This window comes from Mytilus californianus, unplaced genomic scaffold, assembly GCF_021869535.1.
Source record: "Mytilus californianus isolate M0D057914Y unplaced genomic scaffold, xbMytCali1.0.p SCAF_6, whole genome shotgun sequence".
Classification (NCBI taxonomy): Eukaryota; Metazoa; Mollusca; class Bivalvia; order Mytilida; family Mytilidae; genus Mytilus; species Mytilus californianus.
The window spans coordinates 72,132,539-72,155,879 of NW_026262712.1; the positions used below are offsets into that span (position 1 = coordinate 72,132,539).

General features: G+C 33.4%; 2 protein-coding genes across 2 annotated transcripts in view; both read left to right on the top strand.

Moving 5' to 3' along the window:
* Positions 1–23,341, top strand: part of LOC127706216 (uncharacterized) — a 75,816-nt gene that overhangs the window by 29,490 nt on the left and 22,985 nt on the right. Inside the window, exons 26-43 of the mRNA XM_052210698.1 lie at positions 339–498; positions 1,872–2,113; positions 3,917–4,047; positions 5,217–5,370; positions 12,217–12,438; positions 12,882–12,975; positions 13,447–13,564; positions 14,485–14,633; positions 16,074–16,207; positions 16,492–16,764; positions 17,272–17,562; positions 17,794–17,942; positions 18,930–19,071; positions 19,512–19,615; positions 19,991–20,194; positions 21,396–21,570; positions 21,939–22,213; positions 22,871–23,026. Of these exons, the coding sequence (XP_052066658.1) occupies positions 339–498; positions 1,872–2,113; positions 3,917–4,047; positions 5,217–5,370; positions 12,217–12,438; positions 12,882–12,975; positions 13,447–13,564; positions 14,485–14,633; positions 16,074–16,207; positions 16,492–16,764; positions 17,272–17,562; positions 17,794–17,942; positions 18,930–19,071; positions 19,512–19,615; positions 19,991–20,194; positions 21,396–21,570; positions 21,939–22,213; positions 22,871–23,026 (3,173 nt within the window). The remainder of the gene's footprint in view (positions 1–338; positions 499–1,871; positions 2,114–3,916; positions 4,048–5,216; positions 5,371–12,216; positions 12,439–12,881; positions 12,976–13,446; positions 13,565–14,484; positions 14,634–16,073; positions 16,208–16,491; positions 16,765–17,271; positions 17,563–17,793; positions 17,943–18,929; positions 19,072–19,511; positions 19,616–19,990; positions 20,195–21,395; positions 21,571–21,938; positions 22,214–22,870; positions 23,027–23,341) is intronic.
* On the top strand, positions 6,165–8,142 carry LOC127706215 (uncharacterized). The gene is made up of 2 exons (XM_052210697.1): positions 6,165–6,585; positions 7,156–8,142. Exons 1-2 carry the CDS (start codon positions 6,501–6,503, stop codon positions 7,668–7,670), a joined length of 600 nt encoding a protein of 199 aa, XP_052066657.1. The 5' UTR covers positions 6,165–6,500; the 3' UTR covers positions 7,671–8,142.

Here is a 23,341-nt window from a genome sequence, read left to right on the forward strand (position 1 = left end):
AACTCTAAAACTCAAAAAATTGAAAGCTCAGGATATATAAATACCTGAAAAGGAGAGTAGCTATATGACCACATGGAACATAAAAGAGAATAGCCAAATTCATCTAAGGTTAACTTTGCCTGAAGGAGTTGGAATCTTAGTTTCTTAATAATTTATCTATCAACGGAGAATTTTAGAAAAATGAACAGTCAGCAGGAAGACATCTCACCCATCCCATACACATTATTCTGTCTCTGAGCAGACCAGTTTTAACATTTTATTATTCTAATTGCTGAGTATGGCTTTCAGGAGTAACATACAATAACAAATCTTCACATTAAAAAAATAATAACTTTCAGGAGTAACCAGTTCTGGGTATGCTCAGATAACTCTCCCTCTAGAACCAGAGACAACATACTACACTACAATCAGGGGAATAACCAATGCAGGAAATGTAATTGAGGCTACATCTGATGGCTTTACTGTCGATATAACTCCTCCTACAATATCAATTGACAGGTATTTATTTTGTTTACTTCATTTATTACTTGTTTTGACATTCTGCAGACTATGTGTATGATGTTTTGAAAATTCCTATTTAATACTTGAGACATTATGCATCAAATCCTTTATGGCTAAATATATATTATAAATATCATGATAGAAAGGAGATGTGAGTGAACATAATTGAGACAGCAACCCAATAACACAAACAAAAACAATTGACAAGTGTCTATCCATTATGTCAAGCTTTTCATCACCATGAATCTAGAAAGTCGAAAATATAATTTATTAGTAATAAACTACACCATTTGGGTGTAATATCACCAAATCATAGTACATCACATCCAGTTGCATATGAAAAAGGGTCGAAAAAAAATATTCCCTTGAATTTGACAGTTGTAGGAAATTGCTCCTACATTTCATTGCAGTAAAAAATTTCTGAGTCATAAACATATATCTTGGGTGTTTCAAAGCACCACTTTTTTTTAATTTGGTGTTTCTATAAAATATTTTGGAAACTTGAGGTTACTTGGTTACTAAAGCTTGTACACAGGAAAAAAAGGGGTGAAAATTTGATTGGTTACTTCCAGTGATGGTTATTATCTTATAGGCAATGAAATGTTACATGAAATTTTGTCTGTAGTACTGGACAGGATAAAACTTTACTCATGCCCAGTATTTCTTTATTCGAAACAAAGATAAATTCTGCACAATTTTTTAAAAAGTGCAAATTTAACAAAGACTAATAGGGGAAAAACAATGGTGGTATGACACCTATTAGTCTCTCTTGGAGAGTTTTCTCATTGATAATCCTGCCACATCTTCTTATTTTTATATTCAAGATCTGTGAAGAAAAGAAAGATAATTATAGAGAAAATTGCACCTTTTTAAGTACCTGTAATCAAGCTCAAAAGTTTCAGCCTGCTGATATGAAACGTCCTGTCCTATGACTTGTTTACAAAGTAATATGTAGCTGATATTTCTTTGGAATAAACAAATTATATATGACATCGATATTCTGTCTGTATAGATTTCCATTTTTCAAATGTATTCATCATCCATCATAATGTTGGTAGTCGTCGGTTCATATCTGTCATATTTGTTTTTCTTAAAATTGTTTTGTTATAAATTAGGCTGTTAATTTTCTCATTTAAAATGTTGTACATTGTTCATGTTGGGACCTTTTATAGCCGATATATATATACGGTATGCGTTTTACTCATTGTTAAAGGCCATACAGGTGCCTATAGATGCTTACATCCACTTCGTCTGAACTCTGGTGGATATTTGTATCATTGGCAATCTTTCACATTTCCTTAGTTTTATAATGTTCATTATTCATTTACCATACATACATTGATCTCACTAATATTGTTTTTGAATATTAGATTGACAGGCCTAACATCATCTGACAACAATATACAATCAGGAGGATCTGTTTACCAGAAATCAGCTGATTCCCTGTCTGCTATGTGGCATTACAATGACACTGAGAGTGGTATTGAGAGGGCTTGGTACTCTGTAGGAACTTATCCCTATGCTGAAGATGTTTCACCTAGGAAAGAGGTGGATGTTTCATCTGTACTCCTCAGTGAACTTCCCCTGGCATTAGTTACTCCTGACTTAACAGGTTAGTTCAAGACTAACTGGAGATACATCAGAAATAAATAAAGATGTGGAGTACACCTCAATGAGACAGTAACCCAATGACAAAAATTTACCAAGAGACATCTAGAGAGTAACATACAGTTTTCAACAATAGACAGGTGTCTTTACCAGCTGGTCTTTACAATATGTCAAGATCTAAATGATAATAAAAGTTTATTAAAATTTTGAATAAATTGAGATTTATACAGCATGTATCTTCTACTACAGTTGTTGCCCTGCAAAATATACACAGGTATCTTCTTGGCTTATATCAATTTTATTTTACATTTGAATTGTTTGAAATTACTTGACAGATTTCAATGAAATTTCATACAAGGATTATATATTACAGCTGTGCTTTGAACATTAGATCTGAATAGTGTTTTAGGGATAAGGTAACAGTTTGTCAGATTAATGCCTTATAGTTTTTCTATTGAACTTTTTAGCTAACCTATATAACCTTAGTACTCAGTAATTTTCTGGCAAAAAGAAACTTATGTAAAGACATGTTTAATAATGAAAAGAAAGTTCAAAGTGCAAGAAAGGGATGACTTTTGCCTAATTTAAATAGAGTTGAAGGGATGGAAGGAGTTTTTTTAAGAATTTGATTTTTTCTTTTTCATGCCTTGCCTGTGATAGTAAAAGGATATTATATTTTCTGGTCTATGCTAGTCCATCTGTCTGTCAGTCCCTTATCAGGTTAAAGTTTTTGGTTAAGGTAGTTTACCATGACGTTGTGGGCACTTTAACTTGAAACTTGAAACTTAGTACATATGTTCAATATGATGTGAACTTTTTGTGAAGTCAATACATTCCCAGGTTAAAGTTTTTACTTAAGGTAGTAGACCATATAGTTGTAACACCAACTTGAAACTTACAACACATTTTCATTATGATATGAACTATTTAGATTATATCCCAAATTAGGGTTTGACTCTAATTCCATGGTTAAATGAACATAGAAATATAATGAAGGGGAGAGATTCTTGGTTTCTTTTTATGTAGATATTTTCAAAAGCTTATACATTTGCATTCATAAGTTTGTGGTTGTTTGAGATGAAATCAAATTCAAGTAGAAATTTAATTGTTATGTTCACTGAAATCATGTTTAATTTGCGACCTGAATGACTGTATCTTATTAGTCCCCTACCGACTTCGGCGGTAGGGGACTTTAGGTTTGCACTCCGTCTGTCTGTCTGTCTGTGTCCATCCGTCAGTCCCGCAAATCAGTTTTCCACACTTTTTTTCTTTGTGCTTGAAGATATTGATTTGATATTTGGGATATTGTTTTATCATGACAAGTTACAGATCAAGTTCGAATTTTGTTCCAGTCTCATGATTTTTCGCAGAGTTATGGTCCTTGGACTTAGAAAATTCACTCAAATAATCAGTTTTCCACACTTTTTTTCGTCATGCTTGAAGATATTGATTGGATAATTGGTATATAGTTTTATCATGACAAGTTACAGATCAAGTTAGAATTTTGTTCCGGTCTGATGATTTTGTGCAGAGTTATGTTCCTTGGACTGAGAAAATTCACTTAAATAATGAGTTTTCCACACTTTTTGTCATCATGCTTGAAGATATTGACTTGATATTTGTTATATAGTTTACACCATGACAAGCTATAGATCAAGTTAGCATATTGTTCCAGTCCAATAATTTTTAACCGGTAGGGGACTATGTATTGCCATGCAATACTCTCAGAATTCTTATTTACATGTAATGTTGTCTTGTCTATTGACGTCTTTCAATTCATGTTGTATCATTTTAAACATATTTTCAGGAAAACCCAATATTATAAATATCTGGGCAGAAAACAAAGCTGGATTGATCAGCCAGAGTATGTCTGGTGGAGTAATCATTGACACAACACCTCCAGGGGCTGGTGTTGTAGAGTGCCCAGAATATGTTGGTGTAAGTTATTAACTCTGTCTTTTGTGTTGTACCATGCATTCAATTTGTTAACTCTACATAAGTCAAAATGTCAGTAAAAGAGAAAAAAGTCTACTTCATGTACTGTCCTTACTCATTTTAATCCATTTCCAAAAAGGTGTAAAATTCTTGTGTTTGAAATAAAAGAATAAAGTTCAAGATATGTCTATGAATAAAAGGATTTCTTATTTGATAAATGAATAAATTAATCGTTTATTGTTGAAAATTTATCATTTTTGTTTTCTAAATTAAGAAATTAAAAGTCAGGGATGTTTCTGGCCATTACAAAAGAAGAGAATGATGAGTTTTATTAGTCCCCTACCGACGAAGTCGAAGGGGACTTTAGGTTTGCACTCCGTCCGTCTTTCTGTCTGCTTGTCTGTCTGTCCTTCTGTCTGTCCTTCTGTCAGTCCGGCAAATCAGTTTTCCACTTTTTTTCTTCAGGCTTGAAGATATTGATTTGATATTTGGTATATTGTTTTATCATGACAAGTTACAGATCAATTTCGAATTTTGTTCCGGCCTGATAATTTTGTGCAGAGTTATGGTCCTTGGACTTAGAAAATTCACTCAAATATTCAGTTTTCCACACTTTTTTTCGTCATTCTTGAAGATATATTGATTTAATAATTGGTACATTGTTTTATCATGACAAGTTACAGATCAAGTTCGAATTTTGTTCCGGTCTGATGATTTCGTGCAGAGTTATGGTCCTTGGACTTAGAAAATTCACTCAAATAATCAGTTTTCCACACTTTTTTTCGTCATGCTTGAAGATATTGATTTGATAATTGGTATATAGTTTTATCATGACCAAGTTACAGACCAAGTTTGAATTTTGTTTCGGTTTGATGATTTTTTGCAGAGTTATGGTCCTTGGACTTAGAAAATTCACTTAAATTATCATTTTCCGCACTTTTTTTCGTCATGCTTGAAGATATTGACTTGATATTTGTTATATAGTTTACACCATGACAAGTTAAAGATCAAGTTAGCATTTTGTTCCAGTACAATTAATTTTTAACCGGTAGGGGACTATGTATTGCCATGCAATACTCTCAGAATGCTTGTTATGTAATTGTTTAGATTTTTAAATTTATCAACTCATCTATAAAGAATACCTTCATGTAATGCTTTATTTTCTGTTTCAGCTTGAAATGCCAATTCATTGTAAATGGACAGGGTTCTTAGACAATGAAAGTCCAATAGAGAACTTCAACATTTCTATGGGGTCATCACAGGGTTCAAATGATATCTTGGCTGGTCATGAAGTGTCGGGATATACAAGTCTGTATTCTATACAAGGTAAAGTTTTACTCCATGTAGAAAGCTTGAATGATAAGGTCATAAGATATCCTGACATTTGGAATTGAATAAAATGAAATGTCTTTATGCACACAAGTCTGTACTCTGTAAACATTCAACATGAAGGAATAAATTTGAACTAGAAGTAAATAAGCATTTCTGTCATATCCATACAAAGTCACATACATGCCACATTTTTTAACAGTGTATGAAGTTTATAGGATTTAAGTCTGTTAAGAATAGGGGTTGGGATAATCCAAGTTAATCTTGATGGAATAAAGCAAAGAAAGTTAAGCATATCAAAATCAGTTTCAATAAAGAACTTTTTGTTTTTGATTTTAGCAGATTTTGTAATGTAATTTTGACTAAATTCACTTCATATATTTAATATTTTATATTTATATATAAATGATTGTCTTTTATTAAGAAAGTTTTTTAAAGGCAGTGCTTTAATGCCTTTCTAGTTGCCGGGTTAATCCTTCCTTCCGCGATATCCAACTTATCTACGTGGGGGGTCATTAGACTCCAAGTAGATCCGGAAATGTTGAATTCTCTCCTCTTCTTATTGCGATATAAAATGTTTTTTGTTTCATTTCATTTACATTGGGAAATAGAGAAACGATCATTGTGTTTTGTTAGTTTTAAAAACTTTTGATATATTAGTATTTTGCATTATAAGCAGTCAACCGATTGACAAACTAGAATTATTTGAATTCCATGTGGAAAGAGCTCGGGTTAATTTCGAGTGTTATCTGCAATCTAGATGTTTATAAATCATTTCAGTCGTTGATATAATAATTAAAGGTCGACTGAACATGAATTATATTATACAATTTAAAGCGCATTTCTGTTTATGCACGTGAACCCGTCTAACGTTATTTTCTCAGTTATATAAAGTAGCAAATTATCGTTCCTGAATAGGTGGCGCCGTGGTAGCGGATCCTGTTCCTCTTCTTCCGGTTTCTGCACTGTGCAACTATTTCAGTTATATTTTTAATTAACGATGCCAAGTACTTGTTGTTGTGTACCTGGATGTCATTTAAGAGGAGGACATGCATTTCCAAATGACTTAAAAAGAAGGAAAAGTTGGATCAACGCCATGGCCCATACGCAGATTGGACGAGAACACGATGATATCGTGGAGTCCATCTCAATCAGCTGTTGTTTGCAAGGCACGTTTTACTGAAAAAGACTACGTGCAGGAAACTATTCATGGTAAAACTCTATTTTCTTTGTGAAATATATAGTTATATATGTAATCTCCATGCGAATAAACCAAAGTCTGTTTACAACCGCAATTATCGTTTTAGAATAAAAGGGGGTGGGTAATTCAAGACGTCATAATTTTTTGGATTACGATTCAATGTGATCTGTTTGAGATTTTTTGGTGATTGCTACAATTATAATGATTTCTTACAAGAGGTATATCATACTGAGAATTATTTTAGCAGTAATTATGCTAATGTAGTAATGACAGGAATGCATAAGCTATGCCTCATAGACTTTCTTGAAAAATATCAATGACAATGTTAACAGGAACAAAACAATGACATGCTCTCATCTATATTATAGTTATTTAGGTATAAACAATGTACGTTTGTTGCATAAGTCTCTCATTGTTTGTCCTTTGGATTTACATAACATACATTGAATCAGGCAAACATAGTTTTATCCAGATTCTAATGAATAAATCTAGTTAATATTTCGCCAGGTAGTACAAAGTATACATTGCTAATGGAAGTTCATTTAATTATAAAAAATCTAATGTTTTATAACCTTTTTCAGGGCGCAAACCCACCATACAGAGACTTAAGTCTACTGCAATTCCCAGCCTATTTTCCTGGACCAAGCAAGAGACTGAATCGTCCGCAAAAAGAAAAATCAGGGCAGTTTCCTGTGAAAACAAAAGAACTAAACTTGATGAATATTGTAGTAGAAATCTAGAGGAAAGTTTTGATTGTAAAGTTGGTTTTCCTGAAGAAGTCATTCATACTGCAGAAAGGATTTATGACTGTCCACCACCAACTGCCGATCTAATGTTGAGCTTTACAGATGGAATTACGCAAACACCATCAATGCCTATGTTTTCAGCAGAGAATTTTGAAATGAAGACATGTGACACAGCCATGCATTTTTATACCGGTTTAGAGTTGTATACTAAATTTTTATTTGTTTTGACCACACTTGGTCCAGCAGCACATTGTTTGAGATACATATATTTTCAAATTGATAGGGTGTCAGTTGAAAATCAGTTTTTTTATGACTTTGATGAAATTGAGGCATCATACAACCAACTTTGAACTGTCTAGATTCTAGATTGAATCTAGTGTTAAGAATATTGTGTATACATGGATTGTTTTTATGTCTAAACAGTGGTGTGAGGCTAACACTTGGCCATCTAGTGGTTTAGTCAGGTATTTTTCACCATCCAACTTCAAATTAAAGTTTCCTACAACTTGGATTATTATTGACGGCACAGAATATCCCGTGATAAAACCTAAAGCTCCTAGAGCTCAGGCAACCTTTTCATCAAATAAAAACAGAAACACTGAAAATTCTTGAATATTCGACACCTGGTGGTTTAGTCAACTATGTCTCTATGTCACATAGAGCGAATTATTGGACTTGGCAAAACATACAAAATTCTAATAAATCCTATGAATGGAACTGAAACAAAACTTTCATCTGAAATAACATTTAGTTGTTTTATGTTGTGTAATTTTAGAACTTGTATTGTGCCAAAGGATGCATAAATAAAAGTGACGCAATGAATTTTGTTCTGATATATATATATTTACAATTACATGCACATGTAAATTGTAATGCATATAAAAATAAGGAGATGTGGTATGATATTCAGTGAGTTTATCAAACTAAAGTGCATAAGAAATGGGTTTAAGCAGTTACAGGTGTTACTGTCACCGTACAATCTCCAACAATGAGAAAAACTTGTACCCTGTAAAAAATTTCAGAGATCTTACAACTAAGTTTTGTTGTCTCACCTTGACTTTGGTGAATTTTTTATATCTGTTGATGTAAATATAAAAAAGAAGATGTGGTATGATTGCCAATGAGACAACTCTCCACACATGCACAAGAGACCAAATGACACAGAAATTAACAGCTATAGGTCACAGTATGGCCTTCAACAATGAGCAAAGCCCATACCGCACAGTCAGCTACAATGTATAAAAGGCCCAGAAATGACAATATAAAACAATTCAAACAAGAAAACTAACGGCCTATTTTATGTAAAAAAATGAACAAATATAACAAATATGCAACACATAAACAAACGACAACCACTGAATTACACTTTTATAGGCTCCTGACTTGGGACAGGCACATACATGTACATACAGAATGTGGCGGGCTTAAACATGTTAGCGGGATCCCAACCCTCCCCCTAACCTGGGACAGTGGTGTAACAGTACAATATAAGAAAGAACTATAAAAATCAGTTGAAAGAGGCTAAACTCATCAGATGGATAAATACAAATACAAGTGGACGTGGTCGGGTAGTTGTACATCCAAACAACAAAAAGACACTAAGTACAAATCTGAGAGTACTCGCAGTTACTGACAGCTAGTTCAAAACCACTAACAACTGATAAAAAAATCTTGCATCTAAGACTAAATTATCAATCCGTAAGCTCCCTTTAGAATTTTATAAATTTTAGATTTTACATTTCTGAGTTATGGGGTTTTATTCATTAAAAAAGGGGGGATTTTCCAGTTTTTGGACAACAACTTAAAAATGCTTTAAGCAGTTCACATGAAACTTTGGTGAATTATTTATACATTTTGTAGCTATTGATGTAATCTCCCTATTGATTTTCATAAATTTCAAATATGACATTGAGAAGAAATTGAACTTTATTTGTTTATAGTCTGGCAACAGATTTATTAAGTATTGCACAACAGCACAGTGTATTGCACAACAGCAAGAAATCTTTAATTGAATATAAATTCAATTCATATAACCGATTTCAAGTTCATTGACTACATTTATTCAGAAACTATAATATGTCAAATATTTAATTACAATCCAAATTCAGACCTGTATAAAGCTTGAATATTGTGTCCATTTTTGCCCCAGCTGTTCAGGGTAGTACCTCTGCGGGTGTATCCAGCTGCGCTCAGCGAATCAGTTTATTTCTTAATTAAGAACTCCTTTTTATACGACTGCAAAAAAATTTTGTGGTCGTATATTGGTATGACGTTGTCGTCGTTGTCATCCAAAGACATATTAGTTTTCGCACTCTAACTTTAGTTTAAGTGAATGGATCTCAATGAAATTTTAAAATAAGGTTCAATACCACAAAAGGAAAGTGGGGATTGATTTTGGGGGTTATGGTACCAACAGTTAAGGAATTAGGGGCCAAAAATAAGCATTTTTGTAACTTCCAGACATAACTTGTGTGTAAGTGTATGGATCTCACAAGGTTCCATATCACAAAGGGAATGCTGGGATTGATTTTTGGGGGTAATTGCCTCCAAATTTTAGGAATTAGGGGCCAAAAAGGGGCAAAAAACAAGCATTTTTCTAGTTTCATGACAATAACGAGTGTGCAAGTCTATGGATCTCTCTGACATTGTATCACAAGGTTCCATATCACAAAGGGAATGCTGGGATTGAATTTGGGGGTAATTGCCTCCAAATTTTAGGAATTAGGGGGCAAAAAACAAGCATTTTTCTAGTTTCATGGCAATAACTTGTGTGTAAGTGTATGGATCTTTATGAAATTATACTACAAGGTTCCATATCACAAAGGGAAAGCTGGAATTGAGTTTGGGGGTAATTGCCCAAAAAGTTTAGGAATAAGGGGCCAAAAATAAGCATTTTTCTAGTTTCCAGACAATAACTTGTGTTCAAGTGTATGGATCTCTCTGAAATTGTACTGCAAGGTACCATACCACAAAGGGAATGCTGGGATTGATTTTGGAGGTAATTGCCTCAAAATTTTAGGGATTAGGGGCAAAAAAGGGGCAAAAAACAAGCATTTTTCTAGTTTCATGACATTAACTTGTGTGTAAGTCTATGGATCTCTCTGACATTGTATCACATGGTTCCATATCACAAAGGGAATGCTGGGATTGATTTTGGGGGTAATTGCCTCCAAATTTTAGGAATTGGGGGCCAAAAAGGGGCAAAAAACAAGCATTTTTCTAGTTTCATGGCAATAACTTGTGTGTAAGTGTATGGATCTTTATGAAATTGTACTACAAGGTTCCATATCACAAAGGGAAAGCTGGGTTTGAGTTTGGGGGTAATTGCCCTAAACGTTTAGGAATTTGGGACCAAAAAGGGGCCAAAAAACAAGCATTTTTCTAGTTTCCAGACAATAACATGTGTTCAAGTGTATGGATCTCTCTGAAATTGTACTGCAAGGTACCATACCACAAAGGGAAGGCTGGGATTGAGTTTTGGGGTGATGAATCATAAGGGGGTTCAAAAAATTTGGGGGGGATTCTTTTTCCTTTTTTTTCTTTAAAATTTTCCATTTTAAATTGGTTATTTCTGATTTATATATAAAAGCAAATAATAATGATATGGTTTGAATAGGTAAATTAAATTTTTTTAAGTATCTTAGACCACTTTCATTCTGTGTCAGAAACCTATGCTGTGTCAAATATTTAATTACAATCCAAATTCAGTGCTGAATCAAGCTTGAATGTTGTGTTCATACTTGCCCCAACTGTTCAGGGTTCGACCTCTGCGGTCGTATCAAGCTGCGCCCCAGCGGAGCATTTTATTTCATTCATAAATTACTTTATGCTTGGAAATATAATTTTGCTTGGAGTTGAAAGAGTTGACATGTTGCAATGTACATTTACTCTACATAGTTCTATGGTACCAAATCAAAAGTTTATATAAAGAAAGAAGTCAAAGGTTTCCCATCATAGTTTAGTTACATACATTTTTTTTGTACCTGAGGTCGTTGAATATAGATCATTATATAAATAAGGAGATGTGTTATGATTGCCAATGAAAAAACTAAGGATTTTCTTATCCAAGGAATAGATTTCCTTAGCCGTATTTGGCACAACTTTTTGGAATTTTGGGTCCTCAATGCTCTTCAACTTTGTACTTGTTTGGCTTTGTTACTATTTTGATCTGAACGTCACTGATGAGTCTTATGTAGACGAAACACACGTCTGGCGTATTAAATTATAATCCTGGTACCTTTGATAACTAATTTGACTATAAACATAGATAAAAAAGGTACAAACTGGACATTATGCACTAGTTCATAAACAAGTGAGAACAATCGCCTTCATATAGTGCTCAGAATATGACATTCATAAAACTTATTCAATATCATTAGAGAACTCTAAATCTTAAATACTGAAAGCCACCTCTGATAAGTACACTGTACTATGCAAGATAATGATATAACTGGACTTAAAATACACACAACCTGTAATTAACTGCCTTTACAGCGCTTTCATGCTTTGATCTAAATTATAAGTATGCCCATATATAGCTACATGATTGATTGATTTTTTGGGGATTATTGGCTATTTTGTGGCAGCCAGTTTTTATTTGTAGAGGAAGCTGGAGTGCCTGTAGAGAACCACTGACCTTCACCAAGAAAACTTGCAATCCTTGTTGATGAAGATTTGAGTCGAATACACTTGCCTTGATACATGATTACACTAACATTTGAAGTTATTTTTTTTCATAGAAAATAACTGAAATGGATTAGATAGCAGGCTGAAGCCTATATATTTTCTAATGTTACACCACTACACTTTTCAAGTAGTGCCATCCAAGCACACATTTGCTAACAGTAAATTTCAAACAAGTAGTATTTTAATATCTGATATCTATTTTGTTTAAAGGTGTAAATAGCTTGTTAGAGCATGGAAAGTCTTACTATGTGACAGTTACAGCCATTAACACAGTAGGCATGGAAACCTATGCTTTCTCTGGTCCTGTTGCAATAGATACAACACCACCAAAATATGGCAAGGTTGTTGACCTCCATACAACCTACAGAATTGATGTCAGAGACAATGAAGCTACTGTCAGAATGAATGCAAAGATTTGTTCTAATGATGAAGGCAAGTATTGATTTGTAAATTGTTTTGATTGAAGGTCACATGAAGGTTAAGTACTTAGGTTAGTTTCTCAGATACTTGTATAGAAATAGTATCAAGTTATAGCAATCACAATTGGCAACTTAACAAGTAATCTTTTAGAAAAGACGATAAAACAGCAAAAAATCGCTTTTTCTTTTGGTCTGCCCTCTTCTTCATGTATGTCTTGGTAACAATCCATTATTAGGATTTTACACCAATAAATAATTGATTTAGTTTGATCTTATAAATACTGTCAAAGTACACTTATTGATGCTTCCCAGTGTTTGTGATTGTTGGAGAGTTTTTATTCAATTTTTTTGTTGAAATTGTGCTTTAAATACAAAAAAGATCAAACGAAAATATCTCTTTCATTTGATTAGATAAATTATATCATACTGAAAATTTACATATTTTGTGTTTTGTAGAATGTGATGCTCTAGATGCTACTTGTTCAGAATCTCTCTCCTCGGTAACAGCAACATGGCAGCCATTTTATGATGAAGAATCTGGTATTGAGGGGTAAGATTTTATTATCTACATTGGTTCTTCTATCCGAAAAAAGATCTCTACATTATTTAAGTAAACTCTTAATGACAGTAGGATTATATGCATTAGTGTGCCTTAAACGTAGCATGCACCCTGCCTCGCTGAGCTTCCAGTTGGGTCCTGTCTATAATATAAGTTTTATATCAGCAACTGTGTCACTTTTGTGGTAGATAGCATTTATATCTTTAATGCTGAAGTTTGTAAGTTTGATCCCTGACCAGTTTAAGTCATAGATAAATAATCTGCCTCTTGCCAAGCATGCAGCATTTAGTAGTCTGAAAAATACTGGGTGCTTGGAGTTTCCATATAGGATGATATATCTTTTCTTCAGATTGTAATTTTGTGAATAAACTTCTCGAACAGTCTCTCAGTCAGATGAAAAAGCAATGAACAAATTCAAATCACTTGGAAATGTTAAATATATTTTTTTTTATTTGTTTATAGGTACCAGATAGCTTTAGGAACTACTCCTGGTGGTGGACAGATTAAACCATTCTTTGACATTCCTATTGATGTAAAGTATTTCACAATTGGAGGATTAGACTTGATGGGTCAGAGGAAGGTTAGTTAAAGTAATATTGGGTCATCACAGTTTTAAGGGTGGTGCTCTGAAAAAGTATTTTAGCTATTTATAGTTGATTTATCAATTTAGGTCTTCATACTTTGAAATTTATTACAAATAAAATTTTGAAAATAAAGAACCTTATTGTCTAGGAGTTATTTTTTCACTTTTTTTTCTCAAAAATCAAAGGTGGTGTTGAAAATCATGAGTGTTGCTTGAAGGGCTTTGGAACTGTCGTTTGTCTGTTTATCTTTTTCTTTTGGCTAAAGTGTTGCCTGTTTTTTTTTGTTTTTTTTTTTGGCCCTGCCTCCTCAGTCACAGTCTATTGACTTTTAAACTTTCCCATAGTTAAGTGTGTGGTTGTGTCAGTTTATGGGGAACCACACATTGTATTGTTATGCAGTTGTATTAGCATTTGCTGATCCATTTCCATTGATATTATGTTGCCTTGCCCCTCAGTCATGATTCATTGTTTTTGTTAATTTTGCATAGTTTACGCTTTAAGTGTTGTATTTTAATTTCAACATTTGAAAATATACTATCAAAATAACATACATGCAAAACATAGCATTTAGATTTTAGAAATGTATACCTTTTCATAAATTGCATAGGTAAAAATGTATACCTTTTCCCATGTTGGTTGGGTTTCAGGTGGTGTGTTGGAAAAGTGGTATACCAAAGTTGGAAAAATTTGTGAATAAAAACACAGCACAAACATTTTCATTTAACAAAAAATGGGAACTTTATTGACCTGAAAGTTTTCCCCTCCTATTTACGTATTTTCAAGCTGGAAAATGTGACCTATTTCAGCATGTCCTATGAATTGTATATAGGAAGTGGCTCCCACAAGATTTTTGTACTGAGAAATTCTAGATTGATTATTTTTAAACTTTGACACTTAATTTGATTGTTTATTTCAGGTTTATGTATCTATAAAAGGTACCAATGGAGCTGGACTATCTAGTGTTGCCACATCAAACGGTCTGTTTTTGTCTTACATCAGCCAAGGATTACCTCCTCTAACACACATAGGAGTGTATGATGTACTCAAAGGATCCCATGGTGATGTGTAAGTCATTCACTGGAATGCTTAACCGTATCACTTGACACAGACCATTTTCACATAATTATTTTGGGATAAGCACCCACCGTATATACTTCCACCTGATCAATCAAACAATTCGCAGTTTCTGTAATATCTCGAAGAGTTGTCAAAACTTAATAGCATTATGCACTTCTTGTTTAATTTTTCTGAGAGTGATTTTGAATGATTTCTATTTGATTTGTAAGGACTTTGCTTTTTATCATATAGCTGTCAACTCATGAGCCAGCATATGGATTGGAATAAAATTTAAGGGGAGTGGTTAGTTTTTCAATCAAATTGAACATTGACAATTTTCTTTTATTTAAAGTCACTTATATCCACTTTAAATAGGGATTTTAGTCTCCAGTATATCCATTTGTGTTGCACATGTTCTATTAGGCATAAACTTAATATAACAAAATGTGGACTGAGTGAGGTTTTCTTATTTATGATCTGTATTGGTAATGAATATCAGCGCTTCTAAATAGGAGGGATTTCACTGTAACAGTTATTAACCCTTACCATGCTGAGCCCGTCATATGACGGGATGACCCAGACCACCGTTATTTGGCTCTAATGGCTCTCCATACTTTTAGAGGTCAACTTTATGATACTTATTTCGAAATGGATGCATGTTCCCTCAACCTGAGGCTATCTATTGTCATGTTTCTCATGTTTAAGTAGCATTTTGAGCTCAAATACGAACTTGGAAAATTGAAATTGGATAAAACTGGTTTTTCTGGAGGGGTGGGCTTCCCTTCTGTGTCTTACACAGGAAGTTCAGAGGCCTAAAACTTTCAAAAATAGTGTAAACCCGCAGACATATATCTACTGATCATAATTATTTTTGAAATACGCAGAGGAAACGACTACTTCCGGTTTCAGGTCCAGTTGAAGTCCAAAATCGGAAGAAATCGTGAAATTCCGTATTTTTTGTCCAAATGACCTTCTTTAGACTGGTGTTCCCAGATCAGTTTCACTCCAACCTAAGAACTGTTGGGGTTAATGTGTTTACTGGGGTCCACTGTACATGCAGACTACAGATGGATACCTATATCAGCATCCCTCGGTCTTTGGGGTCAAGTAATAGGACGAAAAATCGTCAAAAATGACGTTTTTTGCACCTGATGACCAACTTTGGGGCAAATTCCCGCGCACCCACCCCCACCTCCTCACCCCAACCACCCCGCCCCGTGATCCCCTACCTTAGATTTAAAGAAATCAATATGCTTCAGCAGCAGGGTAAAGCTCATTTGCATATAATTTGCATATTTTTGCAAATAAACGAAAATTAGACTTTTTCTGAAAACAATTCAGCATGGTAAGTGTTAAATGAATTTCAAGTGCACTTGTAACGAAAACAACTTAAATAAATGTTTTAATTTTTAATTTGAGGTTATAATAATTCATGGTTTTTAATTTTAGGAATTTCCAGGAGAGTTTTGACACCTACAGAGCATCATGGGATGTGTCAGGTGATCCATGTCCAGTTGTTAAATATGAATGGCAGATACAGAGGCTGGATGGTTTGGTTGTACAACAATGGCTAGATGTTGGAGGTGAGTTGATGAATATTTATTATATGAAATAGAAAAACTGTGATGGATTAATTGCATAGTAATGGCAGTTACAAAATCTACAATGAAATACCTATGCATATCAATATCATAATACAAATTTTATATGGAAAGAATTAAGTATATTTTAATTGAGTTTTTAAGTAAAATGGTAGAAGGAGCAATCAGAAGAAAAGAAAAAGATGTTGGATCTTTAGCTATAAATCTAAATTTGAAACTTACAATTAAACCCAGAGAACATTTTAAATCTAACCTATGTTTTACAGTGAAAACAGCAGGAATGAATGATGGTCTACACATGAAGAATGGAGAGTTATATTACTCATTACTGAGAGTGACTAATGCCCTGAATTACACCTACATCATCAGATCTGATGGAGTCACTATAGAGCAGGATCCATTACTACCAGGCAAAGTGTTTGATGGGGATATCACAGGGTATGACTTAAACTTTCTACCATCCAAAACAATGGTCACAGCTAACTGGGATGGATTTGGACTCCCTGCTGGTGCCTCATCTCAAGTCGATGTAATTTCAGGTAAGATATGGCATGGAAGCTTATGCATCCATTTGCATTTTGGTTCTGCTACTCATCATAAACTGCTGATTGAATTTAAGTGACGCTTTCAAAGAATTTATATTACAAAATGACATTGTTTATGTTCTATTTTGAATTTGTTATCCCAATAACTTTTGGCATCTTTCAAAGCAAAGAATGTAACTTTGCTTCTGACTGGTATTCATCGGTATTTGATGCTATTATGTACCTTCTATTTTACTTTTTGAACTCAATGATATTCTGGTTTCCTTATTACAAAACAAAGACTTTACAATAAATTCTATCTCAAAGGTTTGTTACGGTACAAATTTGTAAGCAGGCAATGTTACAGTTTTTCCAGACTTTGTTTTAATGTGTCGTTTATAGAAAGTAATTTGTTCTATTTCACTTGGAAATGGTTTTCACTTTTGATATAAATGGTCGTAATCACTGTTACAACTCAACCTATGATTTAAATAGGGATTTCTTCATTCTGTTTATTAACAGGAAATCCAGGAATTCATGTGGACCAATCAAAACTAGAAGAACAACCAGATAACCAACAGGTGGCTTTCTATGAGGTTGCAGTAGGGACAGATAGAAGATTCCCAAAGACCAGAGACAATATTGTACCATTTACAAATGTGGGAAAGAATACTACTGTGACCTTCTATAACCTTGATCTGGTACCTGGAACTGGACTGTATTATTTCACTGTTAAAGCATCCAGTGCATCATATTCAGTTGCCACAGTAACATCAAATGGTTTCCATGTTGGATTTGATGGAGGTGTTACTCGTAAGTAAACTTTTATCTTTAGATGGGCCTCTTTTTCTGTCAGGAATCACATTGTTAAAATCAACGAAAAAAAGTCTTGCGGTAGACATTGATTTTGAAATTCTCGTTTTGTTTCTTCCTTATTTAACATGTTATTATCATAACTGAGGATGGTTAGTTGTTTGAATGTATACCATTTAGAATGTTTGACTATAATACTCAGTCATCTAATGATAAACATTTGTATTACAGCTGGCACAATTATAATGAATGACTACATTAACACAGACAAGCAGGTGGATGTGCAGTTTGAAGGTTTCACATCCAAGTTAGACATACTGATGTATTATGTAGCCATATCCAATATCACAGATCTCAACGGAACTGACTGTAAATTATATGTAAGTTATAAGTTAGACATACTGATGTATTATGTAGCCATATCCAATATCACAGATCTCGATGGAACTGACTGTAAATTATATGTAAGTTATAAATTAGACATACTGATGTATTATGTAGCTATATCCAATATCACAGATCTCAATGGAACTGACTGTGAATTATATGTAAGTTATAAGTTAGACATACTGATGTATTATGTAGCTATATCCAATATCACAGATCTCAATGGAACTGACTGTGAATTATATGTAAGTTATAAGTTAGACATACTGATGTATTATGTAGCCATATCCAATATCACAGATGTCAATGGAACTGACTGTAAATTATATGTAAGTTATAAGTTAGACATACTGATGTATTATGTAGCTATATCCAATATCACAGATCTCAATGGAACTGACTGTAAATTATATGTAAGTTATAAGTTAGACATACTGATGTATTATGTAGCCATATCTAATAACACAGATATCAATGGAACTGACTGTAAATTATATGTAAGTTATAAGTTAAACATACTGATGTATTATGTAGCCATATCCAATATCACAGATGTCAATGGAACTGACTGTAAATTATATGTAAGTTATAAGTTAGACATACTGATGTATTATGTAGCTATATCCAATATCACAGATGTCAATGGAACTGACTGTAAATTATATGTAAGTTATAAATTAGACATACTGATGTATTTTGTAGCCATATCCAATATCACCAGTTGACCAGTCTGCTCAAATACCTATTCCTATTATCAGTAAAGAAACAGAAAAAGCCAAAATCCAAGTATAAATGAGCAATGTTAACATTAACAGATTTATAATTTGTCATGTTAGTATGATAGTGGTCGGTAATTTTGTTAATCCAATATGTCAATTCATTTTACTTTATGTTGAGGGTATACAATTTTTTTATAAATAAAATGCAAAAAATTGTTCTAAACAATGTTATAATGTAGAGTTCTATTTTAATATCTATAGATTGATGGAGGATCAGCTACTGAAGAAGAGAAACAGCACCTGTTCAGTATATTCCCTGTCAGTAATATCAACAAGAACACATTCTACACGCTGACACCTCTACAACTGGACCAGGGACACACATATTATGTATATGTAATGGGTAAGATATGTGATACAATCCTGACTTGATTTTAATGACTGTAAATTAAAAAAATTTTTGTTTTTATTATTGCAAAAATTGCAATGGAATACGTTTAGCAAAAATAAAAAGTCACATTTTAAATTTTGATAGCCTTATTTGTAGGCACCATTTTCTGAAATCTGATTAATCATAATTTTTTGTTCATTTTTCAACAATCGCAATAATGAATGCACTAAAAAAAAATCTTAATTTACAGGACCTGTTTAAACAGACCTGGGCTGACATGGATCTTTGAACATTTAACAGACTGTGTTACTATTCTTTTTCCTATTGTTGATAATATCAGGGAAGCAAAACATATAGCTACATTGAGTTATTTATTTTGTTTTCAAGAAAAAATTAGGTCAGATTTGTCATGTAGTCTGGATATGAAACAATTCTAACTTCTCTATTTTTAGGCACTGACAAATCAGGTGAATGTGGAATGACCTATCACAAGTTTACTGTAGATATAACACCGCCACAGTCTGGCCACATCAAGGCAGGACCTTATTATGATATGGTAGACATTATTTTAGATGGATAATCTTCTTCATGTACTCAGAAAAAAAATGAAAAATTTGTAAAATTTAGCTCATCATAGAAAATATTTCATTAGTTTTCATCAAAGTTAGATACTAAAAATATTTGAACAAAACCTAGATAGTATATTGAAATATTAGACACCACCCTTTTCTGTCAACCTTTTTATTTTCAAAAGAAAATTTTTTCAAGTAAGAATAATATGACCAGTTGAAGGTCCAGGCAAAGGTGTTTTGAATCTGACAAATTTTCAAAAATCTTGAAGGGTTCCATTGGTTATGTAATAAACTCATAAAAAAAGTAAAACTTAACACTGTTCTAACTCTAGATACAGACCCATCTTGATATTTTTCAGCCTGTAACATATACCCCAGATAACTCAACAATATCTGTGACCTGGAAGGACTTTATTGACCCTGAATCTGACATAGATACATTTGAAGTATCCCTGTGGAGGAATTTGTCATGTTCTAGTGATAGTACGGAGGAGTTAGTAGTTGACTGGATAGAACTGACCAGTAATTATACACAGTATGACTTTGTGGAGCTAGAACTGAAGGTATGTATCATACAGTATTGTATCAATTAGGGGGGGGGGGGGGGAGTGAAGTGAAGACTGGATAGAACTGACCAGTAATTATACACAGTATGACTTTGTGGAGCTAGAACTGAAGGTATGTATCATACAGTATTGTATCATTTAAGGGGAGGGGGTGAAGTGAAGACTGGATAAAACTGACCAGTAATTATACACAGTATGACTTTGTGGAGCTAGAACTGAAGGTATGTATCATACAGTATTGTATCAGTTAGGGGGGGGAGTGTAGTGAATACTGAATAGAACTGACCCGTAATTATACACAGTATGACTTTGTGGAGCTAGAACTGAAGGTATGTACCATACAGTATTGTATCAGTTAAGGGGGGGGGGGGGAGTGAAGACTGGATAGAACTGACCAGTATTTATACACAGTATGACTTTGTGGAGCTAGAACTGAAGGTATGTACCATACAGTATTGTATCAGTTAAGGGGGGGTTGAAGTGAAGACTGGATAGAACTGACCAGTAATTATACACAGTATGACTTTTTGGAGCTAGAACTGAAGATATGTACCATACAGTATTGTATCAGTCGGGGGGAGTTTAGAAGTAGACTTTGATAGAACTGTTTAGTAATTATATACAGTATGATGTTGTTGAGCTGGATCTCAAGATTTATATAATAAAGTAAGCTATGAAACAGTCAGGGGTAGTATAGTAGTAGACTTAATAGGACTGACCAGGTAATATATACAGTATGTGTTGAGTTGGATCTAAAGATTTGTATCACAAAGATAATGACAGCAGAGATGCACTTTTTGTTTTAATTGAAAGTTTTATAAAAGCCTGTAAAGTAACTCAATTTTGCAAGTGGACAGAATATACAAAAGAACTAGATTCATAAATTGTTGATATTGTTTAAGTTGAAACATTAAGTATAATTACTTTGGCTTTAAAGATCCTGCATAACTCAGCATAATCATAGTACACTGCCTGCAATGACCTTGCTCAAAATCAGATAAATCAGAATTTTAAACTGTATCTGTAGACCATGTTTCTTAGCAAAATAGGAAAGAAGTGTAGATTTTATTTTATGACAGATCTTCCAATCATTATGTTCATAAAGCCAATAAAGAGTTGTTTATATATATTAATTGGAGAAGAAATTTTTAATCGAGGATTAGGGATATTTTTATATTTTTCCTTACCATTCTTGCAGAAAAACATTCCCTATACAGTAAAGTTCAGAGTGACAAATCAAGCAGGCCTTTTTATCCTACAAGAAACCTCACCAGTTCTGTTTGATGTCTCACAACCAACCGTTGGTAAAGTGGTGGATGGAAAAGATTTCTTAAATGATCAAGTCTGGTTTAGTTCATCTACAACTGCTACAGGTATGAACACACTATTTGGTAATTTTCTTCAGAATTTTAAACAGTTATCATGAATGTAATCTTGAGGTGTTTTTATACAATTTTAGAAGATAAGCATTTATTTTCTAATTTTTTTTCCTGTTCTCTGTTTCTCCTTTACATTCAAATTGTTCTCGCTGGTAAAAAAAAATCATTTTTATCAAAGGAGAAAAGACAAAAAATTACCCATATGTAAATAGTATCTTTACTACTAATTCATACTGTTCAAAAAGTTTAAATGTTAAGGAAATAATGTTAAAGTCTGAAAAAGGTGAGTTGACCTGGCACTACTTAAAAGATTTCACATGAACAGTATGTTTTTCCTATATAAGATTTGATGATTTTAACAGGATCCTTGCTGCATTTGGCTAGTCCATTTGGTCCAGCTTGTCCATCAAGAAGCATATCCATGGTCAATGATCCCAAGTGGACAGAACTCCAACAGATTGGTCTGAGGGATCCCAGTGGGCAGAAGTGGTCACTAATCCATCGAACAGAGAATGTTGACCGACTTGTCTATGATGACACAGTGACTATCAAGCTTGGCAGAGACAATCATAAAAAACAGATGTTTACTGGAGCATTATACAGATCAGCTGACTATGAAAATGGAGGCACTTACTATGTATGTACTTTGTAAAATCTTAATATCACATGTTTACTGATAATAATCCTCTATGATGGTCAAAGTGAACAATCTTCCTCCTTTTTGTTCTATGTCGATTTGTTTATTATGAGTTTTATTTCTTTTTTCTGATAAAAAGAGAGGCGAAAGATACCAGAGAGACATTCAAACTCACAAGTCGAAAACAAACTGACAACGCCATGGCTCAAAAAGAAAAAGACCAACAGACTAAACACAACATAGAAAAATAAAGATTGAGCAACACGAATCCCACCAAAAACTGGGGGTGATCTCAGGTGCTCTGGAAGGGTAAGCAGATCCTGCTCCACATGTAATTCAGATTGGTAGTAATTGTTGACACAGTACAAATGTTTGTTGATATCATGGTAAAACCAAGTTTAAACAATGAAATATTACAGCCCACTGATTAATTTTTATCAGCCAGCAGTAATGCATGAATAACTGAATAAGGAAGAGAAGGGAGTGTACCTGTCCTTAAAAAATGTGCTACCAGCAGTACTGTATAAGACAATAAAATGAAAGTTATTGAAAATGCATTACATTTATATGTGAAATTCTAAACAAAATATTCATTGGCATGAAAATAGATTCACAATCAGGATAAATGATTCTAATGTTCCTTTATTAACATTACAGATATCAGTTAAAGCTGCTGGAGGAGAAGGGATAGGTGTTACTGGTATAATGTTATGGGATGGACCAGAAGATGATATAGCTACCTATGACTATAAAGAGGAGGCAGATTGGAGCCAGTCTGTGGCTCAGTGCTGTTTGTTAGATATCATTCCTAATGTAAGTCCTTACTTTTTTCATCCAATAGTTGAATGATTTATGTTAAATATAAGCATAGTCCAAATAATGTAAAAGAAATTGTATGACCAAATTATGCAGATGACAAATAATAGCATATTCAGATGATTAGATTTCAATTAGTTCTCATTTACTGTGAATGCAAAACTAAGGTATTACTTTACCCCGAATGGCATCAGTAGTTGTTACAATCAAAATCATAGATTTCTATTTGACAGATGGTTACTTCAATTTTGATTTTCTGAAGAGCAGTTTAGAAAATGTTCAGGTGTGATAAACAAATTGCTTAAATGGACT

Bases quoted from the DNA above. Each gene is read 5' to 3' on its own strand.
- LOC127706215 (XM_052210697.1), top strand. From the start codon at position 6,501: ATGATATCGTGGAGTCCATCTCAATCAGCTGTTGTTTGCAAGGCACGT. The intron at 6,586-7,155 runs GTAAAACTCTAT...AACCTTTTTCAG, and splicing joins CGTGCAGGAAACTATTCATG to GGCGCAAACCCACCATACAG.